This window comes from Babylonia areolata, chromosome 19, assembly GCF_041734735.1.
Source record: "Babylonia areolata isolate BAREFJ2019XMU chromosome 19, ASM4173473v1, whole genome shotgun sequence".
Classification (NCBI taxonomy): domain Eukaryota; kingdom Metazoa; phylum Mollusca; class Gastropoda; order Neogastropoda; family Buccinidae; genus Babylonia; species Babylonia areolata.
The window spans coordinates 63,290,539-63,310,424 of NC_134894.1; the positions used below are offsets into that span (position 1 = coordinate 63,290,539).

Below are 19,886 nucleotides of genomic sequence, written 5' to 3' on the forward strand. Positions count from 1 at the left end.
CTTCCCTCTTTCCCCACATCCTTCTCCCCCACTTATCCCCCCCCCTTCCCCTCTCCTTTTCTCGCTCAGAAAGTGCAAAGACACAAAATTAAAGTCTGCGCACGTGCGCGCGCACACACATACACACACATGCATGTTCTCTCACGCAGCAGTAGAAAGATTAGATGTGGAATTCCAAATCCTCCTTTGTCATAGTCTGTGCACCACACACACACACACACACACACACACACCCGCTCTAACAGAATCATAAAAGCTTTAACTGAAGTTCAGTTTATTAATACAGAACATCATGTCTAAAATAAGCAAACGATGATGAAGTATACAGTCTTCAGCAAAACAGTCGTGTTTTTAAAAAAATGAATGCAAAAGTGACACAAAGTACAAGAGAGGCAAGGCCTTCAAGACTCACTTGTGATACACTTTAAAAAAAAAAATCTAATGGTTAAAATGTGTTCTGTATTTGTTATTATAAAGCTTCGGGTTAAAAGAAAAAGAAAAAAGAAAGTTCTAACGGCAGATTCGAACCCAGCGTGTTCGGGTGAAAAGAAACTGTCTTACCTATTACACTATCGTGGCTCCTAAACCGTCCAAAAATATAATACTTAAGCATGCTTTTATAAAGGGCGATAAATCGATTGCGACATTCGCAGTGAGAACGCTGTTTAAATATTATTATTCTGGTGTATCTTGGGCATTCAAAAAATCTTTAAGGGCAATTATAAATTCTTTATAAGTCCGCGGTAAAGGAGACGTGGCTATCGCTGCAATCACACTGCAACATTTAGCCGTTTTCTCTGGATCTAGATGGATGTCCAAGTTTAGTTACACTCCTGGTTGACACGGTCGATTTAATTTCTCTTTTATGTTCATTCTAGTTTTATTGTTTTAAAGTTGATATGAAAATTGAGTATTATACTCTGTTAAACTAATAACATGTAGAGCCAAGTACAAGTACTTCTAAACGTCGTATGAAGTGAAAAGTACTTCATTTTGAGAAAAGTCAAGACTGCGAAATTTTTGCGTTTCATCAATTCAAGGGTATTAACTCTCATGGTTTATTATTTTAAACTGTGAATTCCCACTGATTCTATGGATATTTTTATGGCAGTTTGGGGCATAATCCAGTAAGTGATGATGCGTTCACAAATCTTTCTCTGAATAAATATTTAACGGTATCCTTCTCCAACTTTCCATCACATGTTATCGTGTATTGTCAATTGAATATAGAACTGAACGGGCAGGTCAGCAACTTGAAACAAAATGGCGTCGTTCGCGTTCGCGAAGAATATGAGCACGCGCTTTGAATATGTATAAATCTGTGTACGCAACTGATTTTTGCCCATGACCTTCAGGGCTCAGCCAATAGATCTATAAAGTCCACTCGTGGTATTGATTTTAGTATTTTCCGAAAAAGACCACTTGGGCGAATGAACATAGTGAAAGCCCTGTACACTGAGAATAAACACACAAGCTTTTTATGTATTGAGTATAATTTCAAAATGTAATGTTTAAGATGAGAAAGATCAGTTTAAAGCAAATTAAGCCCCCTAGCATTAATTACAGATTAATTTCCCTTTTTTACTATCTGCACCAAAGACATGCAAAATAAATATAACTTCCATGCTTAGCAAAAGAATTTCCTGCTTTAACAAAAAATGATAAAAATGACTGCTCTTGTTGTTGTGTCAGAATATCAAATAAAGTGCCAAGTTTAGAGAATAAAAAATATAAATATAACAGTAAATTCAGTTTGCATATAATTTGGCTTCTTTTTTTTATTATTTTTTGTGCCCATCCCATAGGTGCAATATTGTTTTAAACATGATGACTCAAAAGAAGTGAATTTCTCCTATTTTCATACCAAATTTAGTGTCAACTGACAAAGTATTTGCAGATAAAATGGCAATGTTAAAGTTTACCGGGTTAAAACATAGGCTCACTTTGTTTACACAAGTGAGTCAACAACTGTATTAATGCAATCATTACGATATAAATATCCCTTCTTGGTCAGTATCCTTTTTATCAATGCTAGTAATAACTACCAGCAAAAGACAGTAAAGTATTCATCATATCATATATTCTCATAAATATTAACTGTGGCACTGATATTGTTGCAAAAGATGAGCCATTTCGGGTATGAAAGAGCATACACATGTCCACATTCCTCATATATAAACTGTAGTATGCATATGTCAAAACTGAAACGATAACCACCCGCCTTAATACTGCTTCAGGATGATGATGTAAACCATCAATGAACAACATGGAACTTTTTGTGGAACTTTCTGGTCTCAATGTCTTGTTTCGCCACAGACCACAGGACAGTGAAGGATGTCCGTCACCAGGTCCACAGACCACAGTGAAGGATGTCCGTCACCAGGCCCACAGACCACAGTGAAGGATGTCCGTCACCAGGCCCACAGACCACAGTGAAGGATGTCCGTCACCAGGCCCACAGACCACAGTGAAGGATGTCCGTCACCAGGCCCACAGACCACAGGACAGTGAAGGATGTCCGTCACCAGGCCCACAGACCACAGGACAGTGAAGGATGTCCGTCACCAGGCCCACAGACCACAGGACAGTGAAGGATGTCCGTCACCAGGCCCACAGACCACAGTGAAGGATGTCCGTCACCAGGCCCACAGACCACAGTGAAGGATGTCCGTCACCAGGCCCACAGACCACAGTGAAGGATGTCCGTCACCAGGCCCACAGACCACGGTGAAGGATGTCTGTCACCAGGCCCACAGACCACAGTGAAGGATGTCCGTCACCAGGCCCACAGACCACAGTGAAGGATGTCCGTCACCAGGCCCACAGACCACAGTGAAGGATGTCCGTCACCAGGCCCACAGACCACAGTGAAGGATGTCCGTCACCAGGCCCACAGACCACGGTGAAGGATGTCTCTCTATTGACTTCTTCCTCCACCACTCGTTTATTATCCATTTTCTTCACTTTATTTATATCTCAGCTTAGGTTTGTTCAAAACTCATGTATGTTCACGTCTTCTAGTTATGATGACATCTGTCACATATTCAGTATGTGCATGTGTCAGAACAGGACTTTACATAAGATTTTCTTGTCCTGTTCATATCTGTGTTGTATTGTGACATGTTCCAAATAAAATACTGTTTAAACCAAGGATGTCCGTCACCAGGCCCACAGACCACAGTGAAGGACGTCCGTCACCAGGCCCACAGACCACAGTGAAGGATGTCCGTCACCAGGCCCACAGACCACAGTGAAGGATGTCCGTCACCAGGCCCACAGACCACAGGACAGTGAAGGAGGGAAGAGGAACACCAGGTCAGCTCCCAATCTTCTTAAAACGGAATGTTGAATGGGTACTGTGGATGGGACCCAGCACTGTAACACACACACACACACACACACACACACACACACACACACACACATGTTTATACTCATAAAGACATGGTGGTGTGTATGTACTGAGATACAAAGATATTTAATTGATTCAAAAAATTGTTCAATACACAGACCCGAAGCAATCATCAGTTTTTACTAAACTTCAAAATCAACTTGAACGATGGCTGTTTGTGAGACAGACACCAATATTAAAACGAAACTACTGGTGATTGTCAAAGGAAAATCTGAATGTGTGGCAACAAAGTCGACATCAGTGAAAAAGAAATCAAGAATTCCAGGTCGCCAAACAGTTTCCACATATTCATGTTTACAAACAGCAGCACAGTGATACCTGTGTACAGATATCCAAACAGCAGCACAGTGATACCTGTGTACAGATATCAAAACAGCAACACAGTGATACCTGTGTACAGATATCCAAACAGCAGCACAGTGATACCTGTGTACAGATATCCAAACAGCAGCACAGTGATACCTGTGTACAGATATCCAAACAGCAGCACAGTGATACCTGTGTACAGATGTCCAAACAGCAGCACAGTGATACCTGTGTACAGATGTCACAGTGATACATCCAATGCCCATTTATTTCACACCTTCTTTGCAGCCTCTCCCCTCACTGTACTTACAATGAGACGAACTTGAAGTATCGGTGATCATTGCGCAGTTTGCCGATAGCCGCCATGTCCTCTGCCGACAACGTGAAGTCAAACACCTGTACACATGACAGTGAAACGTGAGCAATGACTTTAAAGGCTGGATACATGCACAGATGGTCACTGTCACTGTCACTGTCACTGGTTCCTATACCTGGTATGGTCGTGAGGAAGCTGCACTGCTGTACGTATCACCAACGTTCTTCATTTCTGGCGGTCGTGGGACAGGGCCTGAGTATCGGCAATGCTCCTCCCTGTCCACTTAGTGATGTCTGCCCACTTCTTTCCCTGTCTGCCTCGTCTCCTGTGCCCATTGTACTGTTCCATGGAGGGTGGTCTTGAAGACTCCATCAGACCACGTGGTCATACCGCCTCATTTTCGTTTTTAGAAAGTGTTGAAGTGTGTCAGAGATAGAAGACAGCCATTACGGATCGCAGCTGATGAATGGAACCAGTCGTGGACAGTTTCTTGAACAAGGAATGCACTCTTGTTTTTTTGCATTTAGCTGTTAAATGGCGTTGGGCAGCTTTTGGTCCATGTACTTCTTTATAGTCGCCCATAGTACAATATGCCACACTCAGTCAAATGCCTTCTTAAAGTCGATGAAGACATGGTAGATGTTTCCTGGGTGTTGGCTATATTCTCACACTTCTCTCCTCATTGTTTTATCAGTTCAGCTGGTGTGTTGCCATTGCCTGCTGCTTCCCAGTTGTTCAGTGATCTTGAGGCTCCCTTCACTTCTTCACGCTGTACTGGAACGTCACCACTGTCTGGTGGTTCCTGGTTTGTGAGTTCACTGGGATCTCCAGTGTAAGCAGAGAATGGTGTCACTACTCACGACATTCTCATACTTTATCCTTGATTAAACATTTGAAATGACATTCCATAACATGCTACTGTAGTGTTTTACAATGTTTTGCGTGACGCGGTTTTTGTGTGACGTTTTCTTTTCGGGGGAGTGTGACGTGTTGTTTAGAGAATGACGGCGTCGTTTTGACAGACGACCATCTTGGCCAGAACTGGGAGGATAAACGGAGAATGCGTGGACAATGTATGGCGCTGTTAACTGTGTTTATTACGTGTGTGTGAGAAACGAACCCCCCCCCACCCCCCACCCCCTCCCCTCCACCTTCAACATGTTTGAATAGAGAATTGAGTGCGTGGATTTCTGGTTACAGTGAATCTGCTGGTGTTGTGCACATGTGCCTGTTCAGTGGTTGGAAGTTTGTTGTTGCTTCTTCCGTCGTCATGGTGATTTTTGCCGTCTGTGATGATTGCATCCCCTGTTTTCGGAGGGGGCCTCTGTCTTGGACAGTGTACACGTCTGTTTTGTTAAGCAGCTGGTTATAGAGGTGCTTGGTTTAACTGGTGGATGTGTTTCGTGCTTGGTCGTTGAGGTGCTTGTCTTTCACATGGAACATTTCAACTGGATCACGTTATGGCTGGTGACTTTGGGAGTGGACAAGTTGATTTGACACTTCATGTTCTTTCCTTTGGATGTTGTTCACGTCGGACTACCGTGTTTGTTGCTTGACATGACATGTGCCTTGTGAACATCTTCACTTCTGAACTGAAAATGACATACACCCAACGGATCATCAGCGAAATAAAGGATTCATAATACTGAGACATCATGCTGATAGTTTCATCATTATTAATCTTTGTTGTTTGTTTTGTTGTTAAATTTGAACTGTATCAAGTGTCTTGGTATATTAGTTCTTTTTTGAATATGTGCACACTGCGGTCCACAGTTATGGAAATGTCTTCCACAAAACACCAGACAATTCTACCATGGTTACATTTTTCAAACGTAATCAAACTAACATATGTTCAAACCGTATTTCAAACTGTGGATCTTTCCCACCTCAAGCTGACTTTCCATGTGTCCGTGCCTGAGAGAGGGAGAAGAGAGTGAGATGGAACAGGTACGACTTTCAAAATAGTATTTCTAGTGATTTAACACCAATAAAGAGAAGTACTTCTCTCAGTTTACAAGGTGCACAACTTCAGTCCAATGCTGCTTGAAGTTGTGTACCTTGTAAATGGAGAGTTACTTCTCTTTATTGTTGTTTAATCCTTTCTCTCCCAGCGGCATTGTTCTTTCATTTCGAGCATTTCTTGCGAGTTTTTGTCTTTAATATTCTTCATATTCACGTAGCTTATTGAAATTATTTCACGCTGCATGTATTGTTAAATGTACTTGGAGCCAGACGTTAATCTCTACATGAATACACATTATCATTGTGAGACTGTCCACCCACCCAACACACACACACACAGACGAAAAGATACCCCAGTTCACATTCCCGTACACGTACCTCAAAGTTTTCTCTGATCCTTGAAGGGTTAGCGCTCTTGGCTGTGACCACGATACCTCTCTGCAGAAGGTTCCTGATTAGAACCTGCACACAGTACAGCACTGACAGCACTTCATCTCGGTAAGCATCACATGGTGAGGTGGGTAAGAAAGGGGTGGGAGTGGCAGGGTAAAAAGGAGAGAGAGGGGGGTGGGGAGAGACAGAAAGAGATAGAGATGGAGGTAGAGAGAGAGAAAGAGACAAAGAAAGAGAGACAGGGAGAGACAGAGGGAGCATTCACATGACTGATAAAGAATTGTCTTTCAAACTGTCCTCCATAATTAACTCAGGAACACACACACACACACTATTTAATATCACAAATGTACAAGGACGTGAAATGAAAGTACTACAACCAATAACACCACTGTTACTACTATAACTACTACAGCCACATATGATCACACATATTCACACTTTATTTATGTGTTTGTAGTTATTCTTAAGTGGGGATATACAGTGAAATTTTAATACTTTCACCAAATACTTTCAATCGCCAGTATATGTTACGTGTGTTGGGACATTAAACGTGATTATTCCATACCTGCACACACGCACACCTTAAAGTACACATGCACATAATTACCTACACACAAGCATGCACGTGCACACACACACACACACACACACACACACACACACACACACACAAGCACGTACACACGCGCGCACACACACCTACAAAACTTTGCCACATGCTCTGCACATCAGACTAACCTGTGCTCATGTGGTGTTAACATATATGGATTAGTTAGCACGCTATGACGCCTCCGTGAGACTGAACCTGATACTGAAACTCACCTGTGCAGGTGTCTTGCCGTACTTGTCTCCAATCTGCTTTAACACAGGTTCTTCCAGCAACACTGGTTCGTCTTTTGCACCCTCCTTGCTGCATATGTACACAGGTCATGTGTATGTACACATCGGTCAAATGTGGGCACACACATACAGACAAGCACAACACACTCACACACACACACGCGCACATTTATTGCAAAGTTTTCGTTTTTTGCAGGTCTGATAGTGACAAGACATGAAATTCAACAAAGCACACACACACACACACACACACACACACACACACACACACACACACACACACACACACACACGCACACACACACACACACACACACTCACACACACACACACACACACACTCACACACACACACACACACACACACACACACACACACACACACACACACGCACGCACACACGCACACACACACACACAGAGCAGGTGGAGAGAGAGAGAGAGAGAGAACCCTCACATAAAGTCAGGTCTGCCCGGAGAACCCAGAGGGGCGTAGGCCTCGAGGAGAACCTTCCTTTTCTCGCTGAACTCCTGCAGCTCCTGTTGGGGCAGGTAGGCGTGGCACTCCACCTGTGAACAGGTGTGACAGATCAACAATTCATCATCATTGTAGTCATCATTGTCTTAATGTACAGGTGTGACTGATCAACAATTCATCATCATTGTAGTCATCATTGTCATAATGTACAGATGTGACTGATCAACAATTCATCATCATTGTCATGATGTACAGGTGTGACTGATCAACAATTCATCATCATTGTAGTCATCATTGTCATAATGTACAGGTTTGACTGATCAACAATTCATCATCATTGTAGTCATCATTGTCATAATGTACAGGTGTGACTGATCAACAATTCATCATCATTGTAGTCATCACTGTCATAATGTACAGGTGTGACTGATCAACAATTGATCATCATTGTAGTCATCACTGTCATAATGTACAGGTGTGACTGATCAACAATTCATCATCATTGTAGTCATCACTGTCATAATGTACAGGTGTGACTGATCAACAATTCATCATCATTGTAGTCATCATTGTCATAGTGTACAGGTGTGACTGATCAACAATTCATCATCATTGTAGTCATCATTGTCATAATGTACAGGTGTGACTGATCAACAATTCATCATCATTGTCATAATGTACAGGTGTGACTGATCAACAATTCATCATCATTGTAGTCATCATTGTCATAGTGTACAGGTGTGACTGATCAACAATTCATCATCATTGTAGTCATCACTGTCATAGTGTTCAGGTGTGACTGATCAACAATTCGTCATCATTGTAGTCATCATTGTCATAATGTATAGGTGTGACTGATCAACAATTCGTCATCATTGTAGTCATCATTGTCATAATGTACAGGTGTGACTGATCAACAATTCATCATCATTGTAGTCATCATTGTCATAGTGTACAGGTGTGACTGATCAACAATTCATCATCCTTGTAGTCATCATTGTCATAATGTACAGGTGTGACTGATCAACAATTCATCATCATTGTAGTCATCATTGTCATAATGTACAGGTGTGACTGATCAACAATTCATCATCATTGTAGTCATCATTGTCATAATGTACAGGTGTGACTGATCAACAATTCATCATCATTGTAGTCATTATTGTCATAGTGTAGAGGTGTGACTGATCAACAATTCATCATCATTGTACTCATAATTGTCGTAATGTATAGGCGTGACTGATTACAATCATTGTAGTCATCATTGTCATGCGGGTATGACCGATCAACAATTCATCACCATTTCTGTCATCTTTGCCACAAGTGACATCCTCCTCCTCCATATCTTAATGGTTACAATAGAATAAAGTAAAATTTTAAAAACTCAGTCATCGTCCATGAACGTGGATTTGGGGGGTGAGGGGGGGGGGAGGTTGTTGTTGTTGAATGTTTTCCCCATTAAAACTTCTTCCCTTTGTACCATATTTCCCTGTCTTGATAAACACCTGTCACACTACCTGACATGACACAATGCCCTGTGGTGTCTGGTGACTGGTTCATAAACGTCAGTCACAGTGACATACCTGTGAACCATCTCCACTCTAAACACACGCCACACGTGTAGTCTGCATGCAACAGCTGATGGACATAGGCTCACAGACTGAAGCCATCCACACACACACACACACACACACACACACACACACACACACACACACACACACACAAAGGGCAGGGCGTTTGTGTGGGGAGGTGTTGCTGAGTAAGCCATTCACAGCTGTATGTTGATAGGATACACTGGTGACTGTACACACCTGGTCCATATGGTGCACAGAATAGAGTTGATACGGTGCACAGAATAGAGTTGATACGGTACACAGAACAGGGATTATACGGTACACAGAACAGGTTGATACGGTACACAGAACACGTTGATACGGTACACAGAACAGGGATGATACGGTGCACAGAACAGGTTGATACGGTACACAGAACGGGGATGATACGGTACACAGAACGGGGATGATACGGTACACAGAACAGGGATGATACGGTACACAGAACGGGGATGATACGGTACACAGAACAGGGATGGCACGGTACACAGCACAGGGTTGATACGGTACACAGAACAGGTTGATACGGTACACAGAACAGGGTTGATACGGTACACAGAACAGGATGATACGGTACACAGAACAGGGTTGATACGGTACACAGAACAGGGATGATACGGTACACAGAACAGGGTTGATACGGTACACAGAACAGGGATGATACGGTACACAGAACAGAGATGATACGGCAGACAGGTGAGTGTACACACCTGGTTGAGGACGGGCCTGACAGTGGCCACAGACAGAAGGGTGTCAGTCTGCACAGAGTTGAAGTTGCTGATCCCCAGGCTGTGGATCTTGCCCTCCCTCACCAACTTCTCCAGTTCCTGTCAGACAGACAGAGAGACACTGGGTGAGAGAGAGAGAGAGACACTGGGTGAGAGAGAGAGGGTGGGAGAGAGAGAAAGAGAGAGAGTAAACAATCGATGAATTGTGTTGTGAATCTGGTTTGGTGTTTACCTGCTACATTGATTAACTGAATCCATTCTAGCAGCCTCTTGTAAATCACTTAGCCATATAGTTTACATGTTATATTGTTTAACTGAATCCATTCTAACAGCCTCTTGTAAATCACATAGCCATATAGTTTACATGCTATATTGTTTAACTGAATCCATTCCAGCAGCCTCTTGTAAATCACATAGCCATATAGTTTACATGCTATATTGTTTAACTGAATCCATTCTAGCAGCCTCTTGTAAATCACATAGCCATATAGTTTACATGCTATATTGTTTAACTGAATCCATTCTAGCAGCCTCTTGTAAATCACATAGCCATATGGTTTACATGCTACATTGTTTAACTGAATCCATTCCAGCAGTGTCTCGTAAGTCACATAGCCATACAGTTGCCTGTTATATTAGATAAGGAAAGTCCTTTATAATTGTTTGATTGTCACCTTTCTTATGAAGAGGGATAATTGATTCAATCCAATGTGTGAGGTAAATTACCATTTCCAATATAACTTTGAATCATTTGTAAGACAATTAACAACAGGCTTTCACAGATGTCCTTTTTAACTCACCAGTCAGTCTCTCTGAGGTGAGAAACAGGGTGTGTGAGAGGGATAAAGACACACCAAAAGACACACAGGGAAACAGACACACACACACACACACACTGAGACAGAAAGACAATGATTATCACCACGCTTGCCTTCCAGGTCTCAGTTAAATCGACACTGTCCATTTCAGTGTTGCCATGTTCGTCCGTGGGAAACAAGGTACCATCACCACGATTCTGTCACCCACAGTTACAAGTTGTTGGGTCATGGAGAATACCACTGCTGACAATAATCATAATTATGATCACACACACACTGTCTCTCTCTCTCTCTCTCTCTCTCTCTCTCTCTCTCTCTCTCTTGTTATTGCGCTTATATCTCAATACCATGGAAAAATTACTTTTCGTCCGTTCGTTCGTCCGCTCTCTCTCTCTCTCTCTCTCTCTCTCTCTCTCTCTCTCTCTCACGCTGAGTAATGATGCTACTCACAATTAATTAACAGTATGCATCAAACAGATTGTAGACTCCAACAATAGTACAAATAGGACTGAACCTTTTAACTTGACTATACTGTATTTCCTTACAATTCAACATGATACAATACAACAATAAACCACGCCACATCAGACCTACCATATGGTATCAAACCACAAGATACAATACGATACAATGCAAATACAAGGTACAATACAACACAATGCAAATCACCCCCGTACTCAAGCACATCTGTCAGACCTATTTTTGACTAAACTACATGCCCTACAATCAGGATTATACAATTCGAGAAGAAACTACGTTACAATACCATGTAATACAACACTACATGACACGATACAACACAATACAAATCACCCCATACTGAATTACATCTGTCTGACCTTTAAGGCACAGGGGTTATGAATCAACATCAAGTCGACGTAGTCCAACTGCAGTTTTCTCAGACTCTCTTCCACGGCCGGCCTGACGTCATCTTTGTGCAAGTTCGTCACCCACAGCTATGTCACACACACACACACACACACTTCAGATAACGTTGTTTGCAGACCTCCCAGAAGATGGACTTGGCACAGTCCAAATGGTGACCATGACAGTCAGACTGACTGTGCCCTGGTGAAGAAACGTTTCCGGACCTGCATCAACATCACCTGAACAAGGAGGTCCATGGAGCAGACGTTGGAAGTCACCACGACGTACTGATGATGTCCTTCAGCAAAGCATCTGAAAAAGGGCACGACACAGAAAGGAACCAGCCTGACAAGCTGGTATATCCCGGGACTGCAGTCATTCCAGGCAATGACACACCCTCTCCCTCTTTCCCTCTCTCTTTCTCTAGCTGATGAACAGTCAAACACCAGCGCAGATAATCATCAAACTGATTCTTTGGAGCTGATCTTTACATCCTCTACACTCAGCGGTAAGAGACAGAGAGAGGAGGGAGGGGACATAAACAGAAAGTAGGAGGTATGTAAAAGGGGGGGAGGGGGAGATGGAGAGAGACAGAGGAGAGAGTCAGAAAAGAGAGAGAGAATGAACAATCAACACTAGCAATCACCATCAACCGCCCTGTGGGTTGGGCACTGATAGAATAGACCCACTGCCCTGCCATGCATGTCGTAAGAAGCGACGAAGGCAGGACCACCTCGCCCAGAGGGAAAAGGGGTTTGCGTAGGGTTAACTATCCTGCCTGTAAAGAAAGACCAGTTACAGAAGCATCGACGACAAAGAACCAAAACATTCACCTGGGCAAGGAAGGGTCTCTGTCCCGGAGACTTATGACGCGGTGCAGTGAAAGCCGAAAGGAAGCTGCAAGGCTGACTCCCCTTCTGACACCCAGGACAACAATGCGAGTAGCCACATGGAACATCAGGACGATGTATGAAGCAGGAAGAACCATCCAAGTAGCGAGAGAGATGAAAAACTACAAGATCAGAGTTCTAGGATTGAGTGAGACAAGGTGGCTACAGTCAGGACAGATGAGACTTTCATCTGGAGAGCACCCGCTGTATTCAGGACACACAAAGGATGGAGCCCCCCTCACTGAGGGTGTGGCCCTGATATGCTGGCACCGGAGGCACAGGGGGCACTCACTGGCTGGGAACCTGTAAACTTCCGCATCATCACAGCCAAGTTTACCACCAAGAAGGATGACATCAGGCTGAACATCATCCAGTGCTATGCTCCCACCAATGATGTGGAAGAAGAGAAGAAAGGTGATTTCTACCAACAACTACAGACAGTGATAGACAGAAGAGGAGCCAAAGACATAACCATACTGATGGGAGATTTCAACGCCAAGATCGGAAGGGACAACACCGGCTACGAGGACACCATGGGGACACACGGACTGGGACAGATGAATGAGAATGGTGAGCGCTTTGCAGACCTGTGCGCCCTGAACCAGCTGGTGAAAGGAGGAAGTATCTTCCCACACAAGTGCATCCACAAGGCCACATGAAAATCCCCGAACCATGTCACAGAGAACCAGATCGACCACATCTGCATTAGCCGCAAGTTCAGGAGATCATGGCAGGATGTACGAGTGATGAGAGGAGTCGATGTGTCATCAGACCACCACCTTCTTATGACGACAGTGAGACTTCGCCTCAAGAGATTCACCAACGCCAACAACACACGGACAAGGTACAATGTTGGACTGCTCAGACACACAAGTAGCATTCCAGATCAGCCTTTCCAACAGGTTCCAGCCACTACAAGAGCTGATAGAAGACGGTGAGATGGACATCGAGACACAGTGGGAACACAGCAAGATGCTCTGGCATGACACATGTGAAAAGGTCCTTGGCAAGAAGAAAACTCAGCACAAGGAATGGATTTCTGCCAACACCATCCACAAGCTGGAAACAAGGAAAGAGAAGAAAACTTTGCTGAACACGAGCCAAACAAGAGCAACTAAGGCAAAGGCACAGGAAGAGTACACAGCAGCGGACAGAGATGTAAAGAGGAGCATCAAGAAGGACAAGAAGGACTACACTGACGACCTGGCCAGTCAAGCAGAGGCAGCAGCTGGACAGGGGAACCTGAAGGACCTGTACCTGGTGACCAAGAAGATGATGGGCAAATTCCAGCAGATAGACAAGCCAGTGAAGGATAAGAACGGGAACCCACTGACAACAACCGAGGAACAGCTGAAATGATGGGCAGAACACTTCAGGGAGCTGCTGAAGCACCCCGCCCCTGAGGCACCACCAGACATCCCACCCGCAGAGACAGAACTGCCCATCAGCTGCGACAAACCCTCAAAGGTAGAGATCAAGAAGGCCATCATGACTCTGAGAAATGGGAAGGCTGCAGGGCCGGACAAGACACCAGCAGAAGCCATCAAAGCAGATATGGAAACAGCTGTCAACATGCTACACAGCCTCTTCAGCAAGATCTGGGAGAAGGAGGGAGTACCGGTCCAGTGGAAAGAAGGAATCATCATCAAGCTGCCGAAGAAAGGAGACCTCAGGGACTGCAACAACTACCAAGGGATCATGCTCCTGTCAACGCCAGGCAAGGTTTCCAACAGGGTTCTACTGGAAAGGATGAAAGAGGCCGTCAACCCCTAGCTCCGAGACCAGCAGGCAGGCTTCCGGCAGAACAAATCCTGTGCCGACCAGATCGCCAACCTGCGCATCATCGTGGAGCAGTCGCTGGAGTGGAACTGCTCCCTCTACATCAACTTCATAGATTATTATAAGGCCTTTGACAGTGTGGACAGAGAGATGCTGTGGAATCTGCTGAGGCACTACAGAGTCCCAGAGAAGATCATCTCCCTCATCCGGTTCACCTACCAGGACATGAGCTGCAGGATTTCCCACGCAGGCCAGCTGTCCGAAAGTTTCGAGGTGAAGACCGGAGTTCATCAGAGGTGCCTGCTGTCACCGTTCCTCTTTCTCCTGGTCATTCACTGGATCATGAAGACCACTACAACAGGCAGGAATAATGGTATACAGTGGACACTCTGGACACAGCTAGACGACCTCGACTTCGCTGACGACCTGGTGCTTCTGTCACACAACCACAGCCAGATGCAGGACAAGACCACTCGCTTGGAGACCACGTCAGCCATTACAGGGCTCAAGATCAACAAGAAGACGACCAAGCTGATGAAGATCAACACCACTGCCAACACACCAGTCACACTCGGTGGAGAGCTCATCAGGGAGGTGGAGTCTTTCGTCTACTTGGGAAGCATGGTTGACCGACAGGGAGGCACAGACCGAGACGTCACAGCCAGAATCGGCAAGGCAAGAACAGCTTTCATCATGCTCAAGAACATCTGGACGTCTGGAGCAATCAGTATGAAAACCAAACTCCACATCTTCAACTCCAATGTGAAGTCAATTCGGCTCTATGGATGCGAGACATGGCTGACAACACAGACGATGCAGCAGAAGATTCAGACATCCTTCAACACCTGTCTGAGGCGCATCTACAAAATCCGATGGCAAGAGAAGATCCGAAACGATGATCTGTGGGAGCGAGCGGGACAGGAACCAGTAGCCAAGCAGATACTGCGGAGGAAGTGGGGCTGGATTGGACACACCCTCAGGAAGCCAGCGTCCAGCATCACACGCCAAGCCCTGACCTGGAACCCACAGGGAATGAGGAAGAGAGGCCAGCCTCGCAACAGCTGGAGGCGAGACACCGAGGCAGAGCTGAAGCAGCAAGGGACCAACTGGACTGGAATGGCCAGAACAGCCCAGAACAGAGTGCGATGGCGAGGGGTCGTCAATGGCCTATGCTCCACCGGGAGCGATGGGCATAATGATGAATGAATGAATCATCATCAACCAAAAAATAATCCTTCATGACCACGATGACGTCTGTGTGTTTCTCAGTCTCGATTGGTGTGGACTGACATATGGCCATGGAGTCCCAGTTAGAGTCTGCACGGACATCCACAGTGAAGGCAGGAAAACTGTCCGGGATCTTCGGGCATTGCTGCTGCTGACTTCCTCTTCTCGTGGGATTCAGCGATGCTGCTGCGGCAGTTCTTCTCAAAGCTGTCATGTGCTTGCTTTGTCAGAGCCTGCCGGCTGGCTGTATCCTATACATGCTTCTCTGATTGCTTTTTTTGTTGGGGGGACCGGGGGTGAGGGGGGAATTCCAGCATGTGCAATGTTGGTCATTACGCAGTCTTTGAAGTGTTTAGGGCTTTCCTAGCTTTCTCTTGCCAAGGCAGAATTCGCCATAAAGTGTTTAGGGCTTCCTAGCTTTCTCTTGCCAAGGCAGAATTCGCCATAAAGTGTTTAGGGCTTTCCTAGCTTTCTCTTGCCAAGGCAGAATTCGCCATGAAGTGTTTAGGGCTTTCCTAGCTTTCTCTTGCCAAGGCAGAATTCGCCATAAAGTGTTTAGGGCTTTCCTAGCTTTCTTTCGCCAAGGCAGAATTCGCCATAAAGTGTTTAGGGCTTTCCTAGCTTTCTCTTGCCAAGGCAGAATTCGCCATAAAGTGTTTAGGGCTTTCCTAGCTTTCTCTTGCCAAGGCAGAATTCGCCATAAAGGAGCTCCTGGGGGATACTGGAGTGATCTGTTTGGATAAAGCGTTCAGTTCAAAGAAGCTAGATTTGGGGGATGAAGGCGTCGATGCTTGTGGCTATTTCCAAGATCTCTAGGTTTGTGATCTTGTCCTGCCATCATAATTATGTCAGGATTGTGGGCAGGCTGTGCATGTGGTAGTGATCCAGATGCTTGGTGTGTCTTCTGTACAAAGTCCTCATCTCACAGCCGTGAAGAATACTGGGGAAAATGACCGTGTTGTACACTTTCAACCTGGTTGACACTCATACCACTGACAGTAAACATAGCAATCAACACCTACAATAACACTGAGACAGTTAACATAGCAATCAACACCTACAATAACACTGAGACATTAAACATAGCAATCAACATCTACAATAACACTGAGACAGTAAACATAGCAATCAACACCTACAATACCACTGAGACAGTTAACATAGCAAATGAGACAAACACCAACAATAATCACTGAGACAATGAACGCAACAAATACCTTGGTGGTGACAAACACATCGTCCCTCTTCAGCTTTCCCTGACTGAAATATTCACGGAGCACGTCGCCAATCCCTTTCTCATTTCCATAACCCTGGGCAGTGTCGATGTGCCTGTAGCCAACGTCAAGTGCCAGTCCCAACGCCTTTCGCATCTGTTCGTCCGAGGTCTGTGAAGCCCAGGAGAAACAGAGAAAAAACATGATGGTAATCATACACTCACTTTATGGACAGTCTTTGTAAGATATCTAAACGAAAAGTGTTAAAATTGTGATGGACTGGCTCTCATTCATGCATTGGTGGTCTTGGAATGTGATAACGAAATAAGAACTGATGGATGCTTCATACAGGGTGTGTATGGAATCATGCTGTAGTGTAAGTTACGAGAAGTTTTCCTAGTCCTTGGTTTTGTTTGTTTTTTACGTTTATCTTTACACTGGGAACATGTACAGATTACGTGCCCAAAGTCTCACTACGTTTATCTTTACACTGGGAACATGTACAGATCATGTGCCCAAAGTCACAGTACGTTTATCTTTACACTGGGAACATGTACAGATTACGTGCCCAAAGTCTCACTACGTTTATCTTTACACTGGGAACATGTACAGATCATGTGCCCAAAGTCACAGTACGTTTATCTTTACACTGGGACTGTGTATCCCATGCCTTTGTCCGTTTATCTTTACATTGAGACCAACACCTCTGTTCATCTTTACATTGGGACCAACACCTCTGTTCATCTTTACATTGGGACCAACACCTCTGTTCATATTTACATTGAGACCAACACCTCTGTTCATCTTTACATTGGGACCAACACCTCTGTTCATCTTTACATTCAGGCTATGTATCCACCGCCTCTGTCTGTCAGATTATTGCCACAAGTTCTCAATGTCTGTCACATGTCTCCTTTTGCTGGATAATTGATACACAACGATGATCTGTTGCTCTGATTATCATTACATTTGGATTGTCCGTTGTTTTATCTTCCTCTGTCAAACTAATGCTACATTCAAACTGTCTCTATTATTTTTCTGTCAAATTATAAACTGTTGCTACTCTCTAATTACTGTAAATCTCTATGTCGAATTATCCATTTTTGTTATATTCATACTGCCTATTGTTATCTTGATATCAAAGTATTCAATATCTTTACTTTGTATGTCTCAATGTGAAATTATTTTTTTTACTGCGCTGAGACTGCCATTGTACCTTCCTCCATCGCATTGTTGCTGCAGTCAGACTATCTCTTGTATATCTCAATATCGAGTTATTAATTATTGCCACATTTGGACTCTTGCATTGAAAATCTCCTCCCCTCACACAAATACGTGCAACTTTAAACTCATGCACTTAAATTTACCAGCAGAATGTACACGAATCCACATCTTATTGTTTAGAAAATAAACATCCAACCAGATCATACACAACACTATTTTGTGCATACAGTTCACTTTCAAAACTCAACTTGTGAGAAAACTAGGGAGGTGATTGAGGGACAAGAACAAACATAAACTCATCCTGAATCAATGAACTGATGTAAAAAAAACAACAACAAAAAAACAACAACACATAAACATATAACAATAAAGAAAAAACTGAAAACAAAGCCATGACAGTGAACTAACCTGCCATGTGCCAAAGGCCAGAACTGGCACGTCTCTCCCGTCACTCATCTTCACCCTGTCTCCCATGACTCTACAGTCTGCACCTCGATCCCCGTCCTTTTTCACTCCTCTTCCACAAGTCTCCAGCTGGCGTACTGGCTTTTGAAACTTCACTCCCTCAATCACGCTGTCTGACGGAGTCTGGCGATCTGACAACATTAACGCTCTTTATGATTGTCTGTCGAAACGTCTCTCCAATGTCAAGGCCACGGGGTGACGACCTTGTGGGAATGCTTTGAGTCACGTTGCACAACCCGTAAAATGTAACTAGATCAACAGTTTATAAAGCCAAGGGCCGGTGTAACGCCCAAAATCATCCCCCACCCCTTTCTGTAGGTCCCCCGGGGATGCATTAGTGTGTGTGTGTGTATGTGTGTGTGTGTGTGTGTGTGTCTATTACAGTGTGTGTGTGTGTGTGTGTGTGTGTGTGTGTGCATGCATATGTCTATTAAAGTGTGTGTGTGTGTGTGTGTGTGTGTGTGTGTGTGTGTGTGTTTCTTCACTTTAACATCCAGCAACACAGTGCGATTTTAAACAGAAAAACAACAGAGCAGCATGATGGGGGAGACAGCCAATGGGGGAGTGGGAGGGTTAAGATTATAATCACGTAATGAGCCATAAACATACAACCAACAGCAGTCTGGTTTTTTCCGTTCTGTCAACGACACAGCAAAATACAAGTGATACTGTCCACTTTACAACAATGTCTGTCAACGACACAGCAAAATACAAGTGATACTGTCCACTTTACAACAATGTCTGTCCACTTTACAACAATGTCTGTCAACGACACAGCAAAATACAAGTGATACTGTCCACTTTACAACAATGTCTGTCAATGACACAGCAAAATAAAAGTGATACTGGGCACTTTACAACAATGTCAGACGGAAGACAAGGAGTGCTGGTTTTTATCTTGGAAGTCCTTTTTCCCCTGTCTGCCTCGTCTCCTGTGCCCATTGTACTGTTCCATGGAGGATGGTCTTGAAGACTCCATCAGACCACGTGGTCATACCGCCTCATTTTCGTTTTTAGAAAGTGTTGAAGTGTGTCAGAGATAGAAGACAGCCATTACGGATCGCAGCTGATGAATGGAACCAGTCGTGGACAGTTTCCTGAACAAGGAATGCACTCTTGTTTTTTCTGCATTTAGCTGTTAAATGGCGTTGGGCAGCTTTTGGTCCATGTTGTACTTCTTTATAGTCGCCCACAGTACAATATGCCACACTCAGTCAAATGCCTTCTTAAAGTCGATGAAGACATGGTAGATGTTTTCTCAGTGTTGGCTATATTCTCACACTTCTCTCCTTGTTTTATCAGTTCAGCTGGCGTGTTGCCATTGCCTGCTGCTTCCCAGTTGTTCAGT

The 19,886-nt window shown here is 44.2% G+C and overlaps 1 protein-coding gene across 1 annotated transcript; it reads right to left on the bottom strand.

The window, feature by feature from the left end:
- Positions 1 to 257: 257 nt before the first annotated feature.
- LOC143293921 (aldo-keto reductase family 1 member A1-like) lies at positions 258 to 18,907 on the bottom strand. Its single transcript, XM_076605309.1, has 10 exons — positions 18,482 to 18,907; positions 16,853 to 17,020; positions 11,712 to 11,828; positions 10,986 to 11,069; positions 10,037 to 10,153; positions 7,690 to 7,802; positions 7,215 to 7,302; positions 6,375 to 6,458; positions 4,029 to 4,114; positions 258 to 3,375 (listed from the first exon to the last, which is right to left on the bottom strand). The coding sequence occupies exons 1-10, from the start codon at positions 18,677 to 18,679 to the stop codon at positions 3,333 to 3,335; spliced, it is 1,098 nt and encodes a 365-aa protein (XP_076461424.1). The 5' UTR covers positions 18,680 to 18,907; the 3' UTR covers positions 258 to 3,332.
- Positions 18,908 to 19,886: the final 979 nt, after the last annotated feature.

Excerpts from the sequence above, each read along its gene's own strand:
- LOC143293921 (XM_076605309.1), bottom strand. The coding sequence starts at position 18,679 with ATGTTGTCAGATCGCCAGACTCCGTCAGACAGCGTGATTGAGGGAGTG. Across the intron at positions 7,303-7,689 it reads CCGGGCAGACCTGACTTTAT|CAAGGAGGGTGCAAAAGACG; the intron begins GTGAGGGTTCTC and ends GTACATATGCAG. Across the intron at positions 3,376-4,028 it reads TACTTCAAGTTCGTCTCATT|TGCTGGGTCCCATCCACAGT; the intron begins GTAAGTACAGTG and ends TGTGTGTTACAG.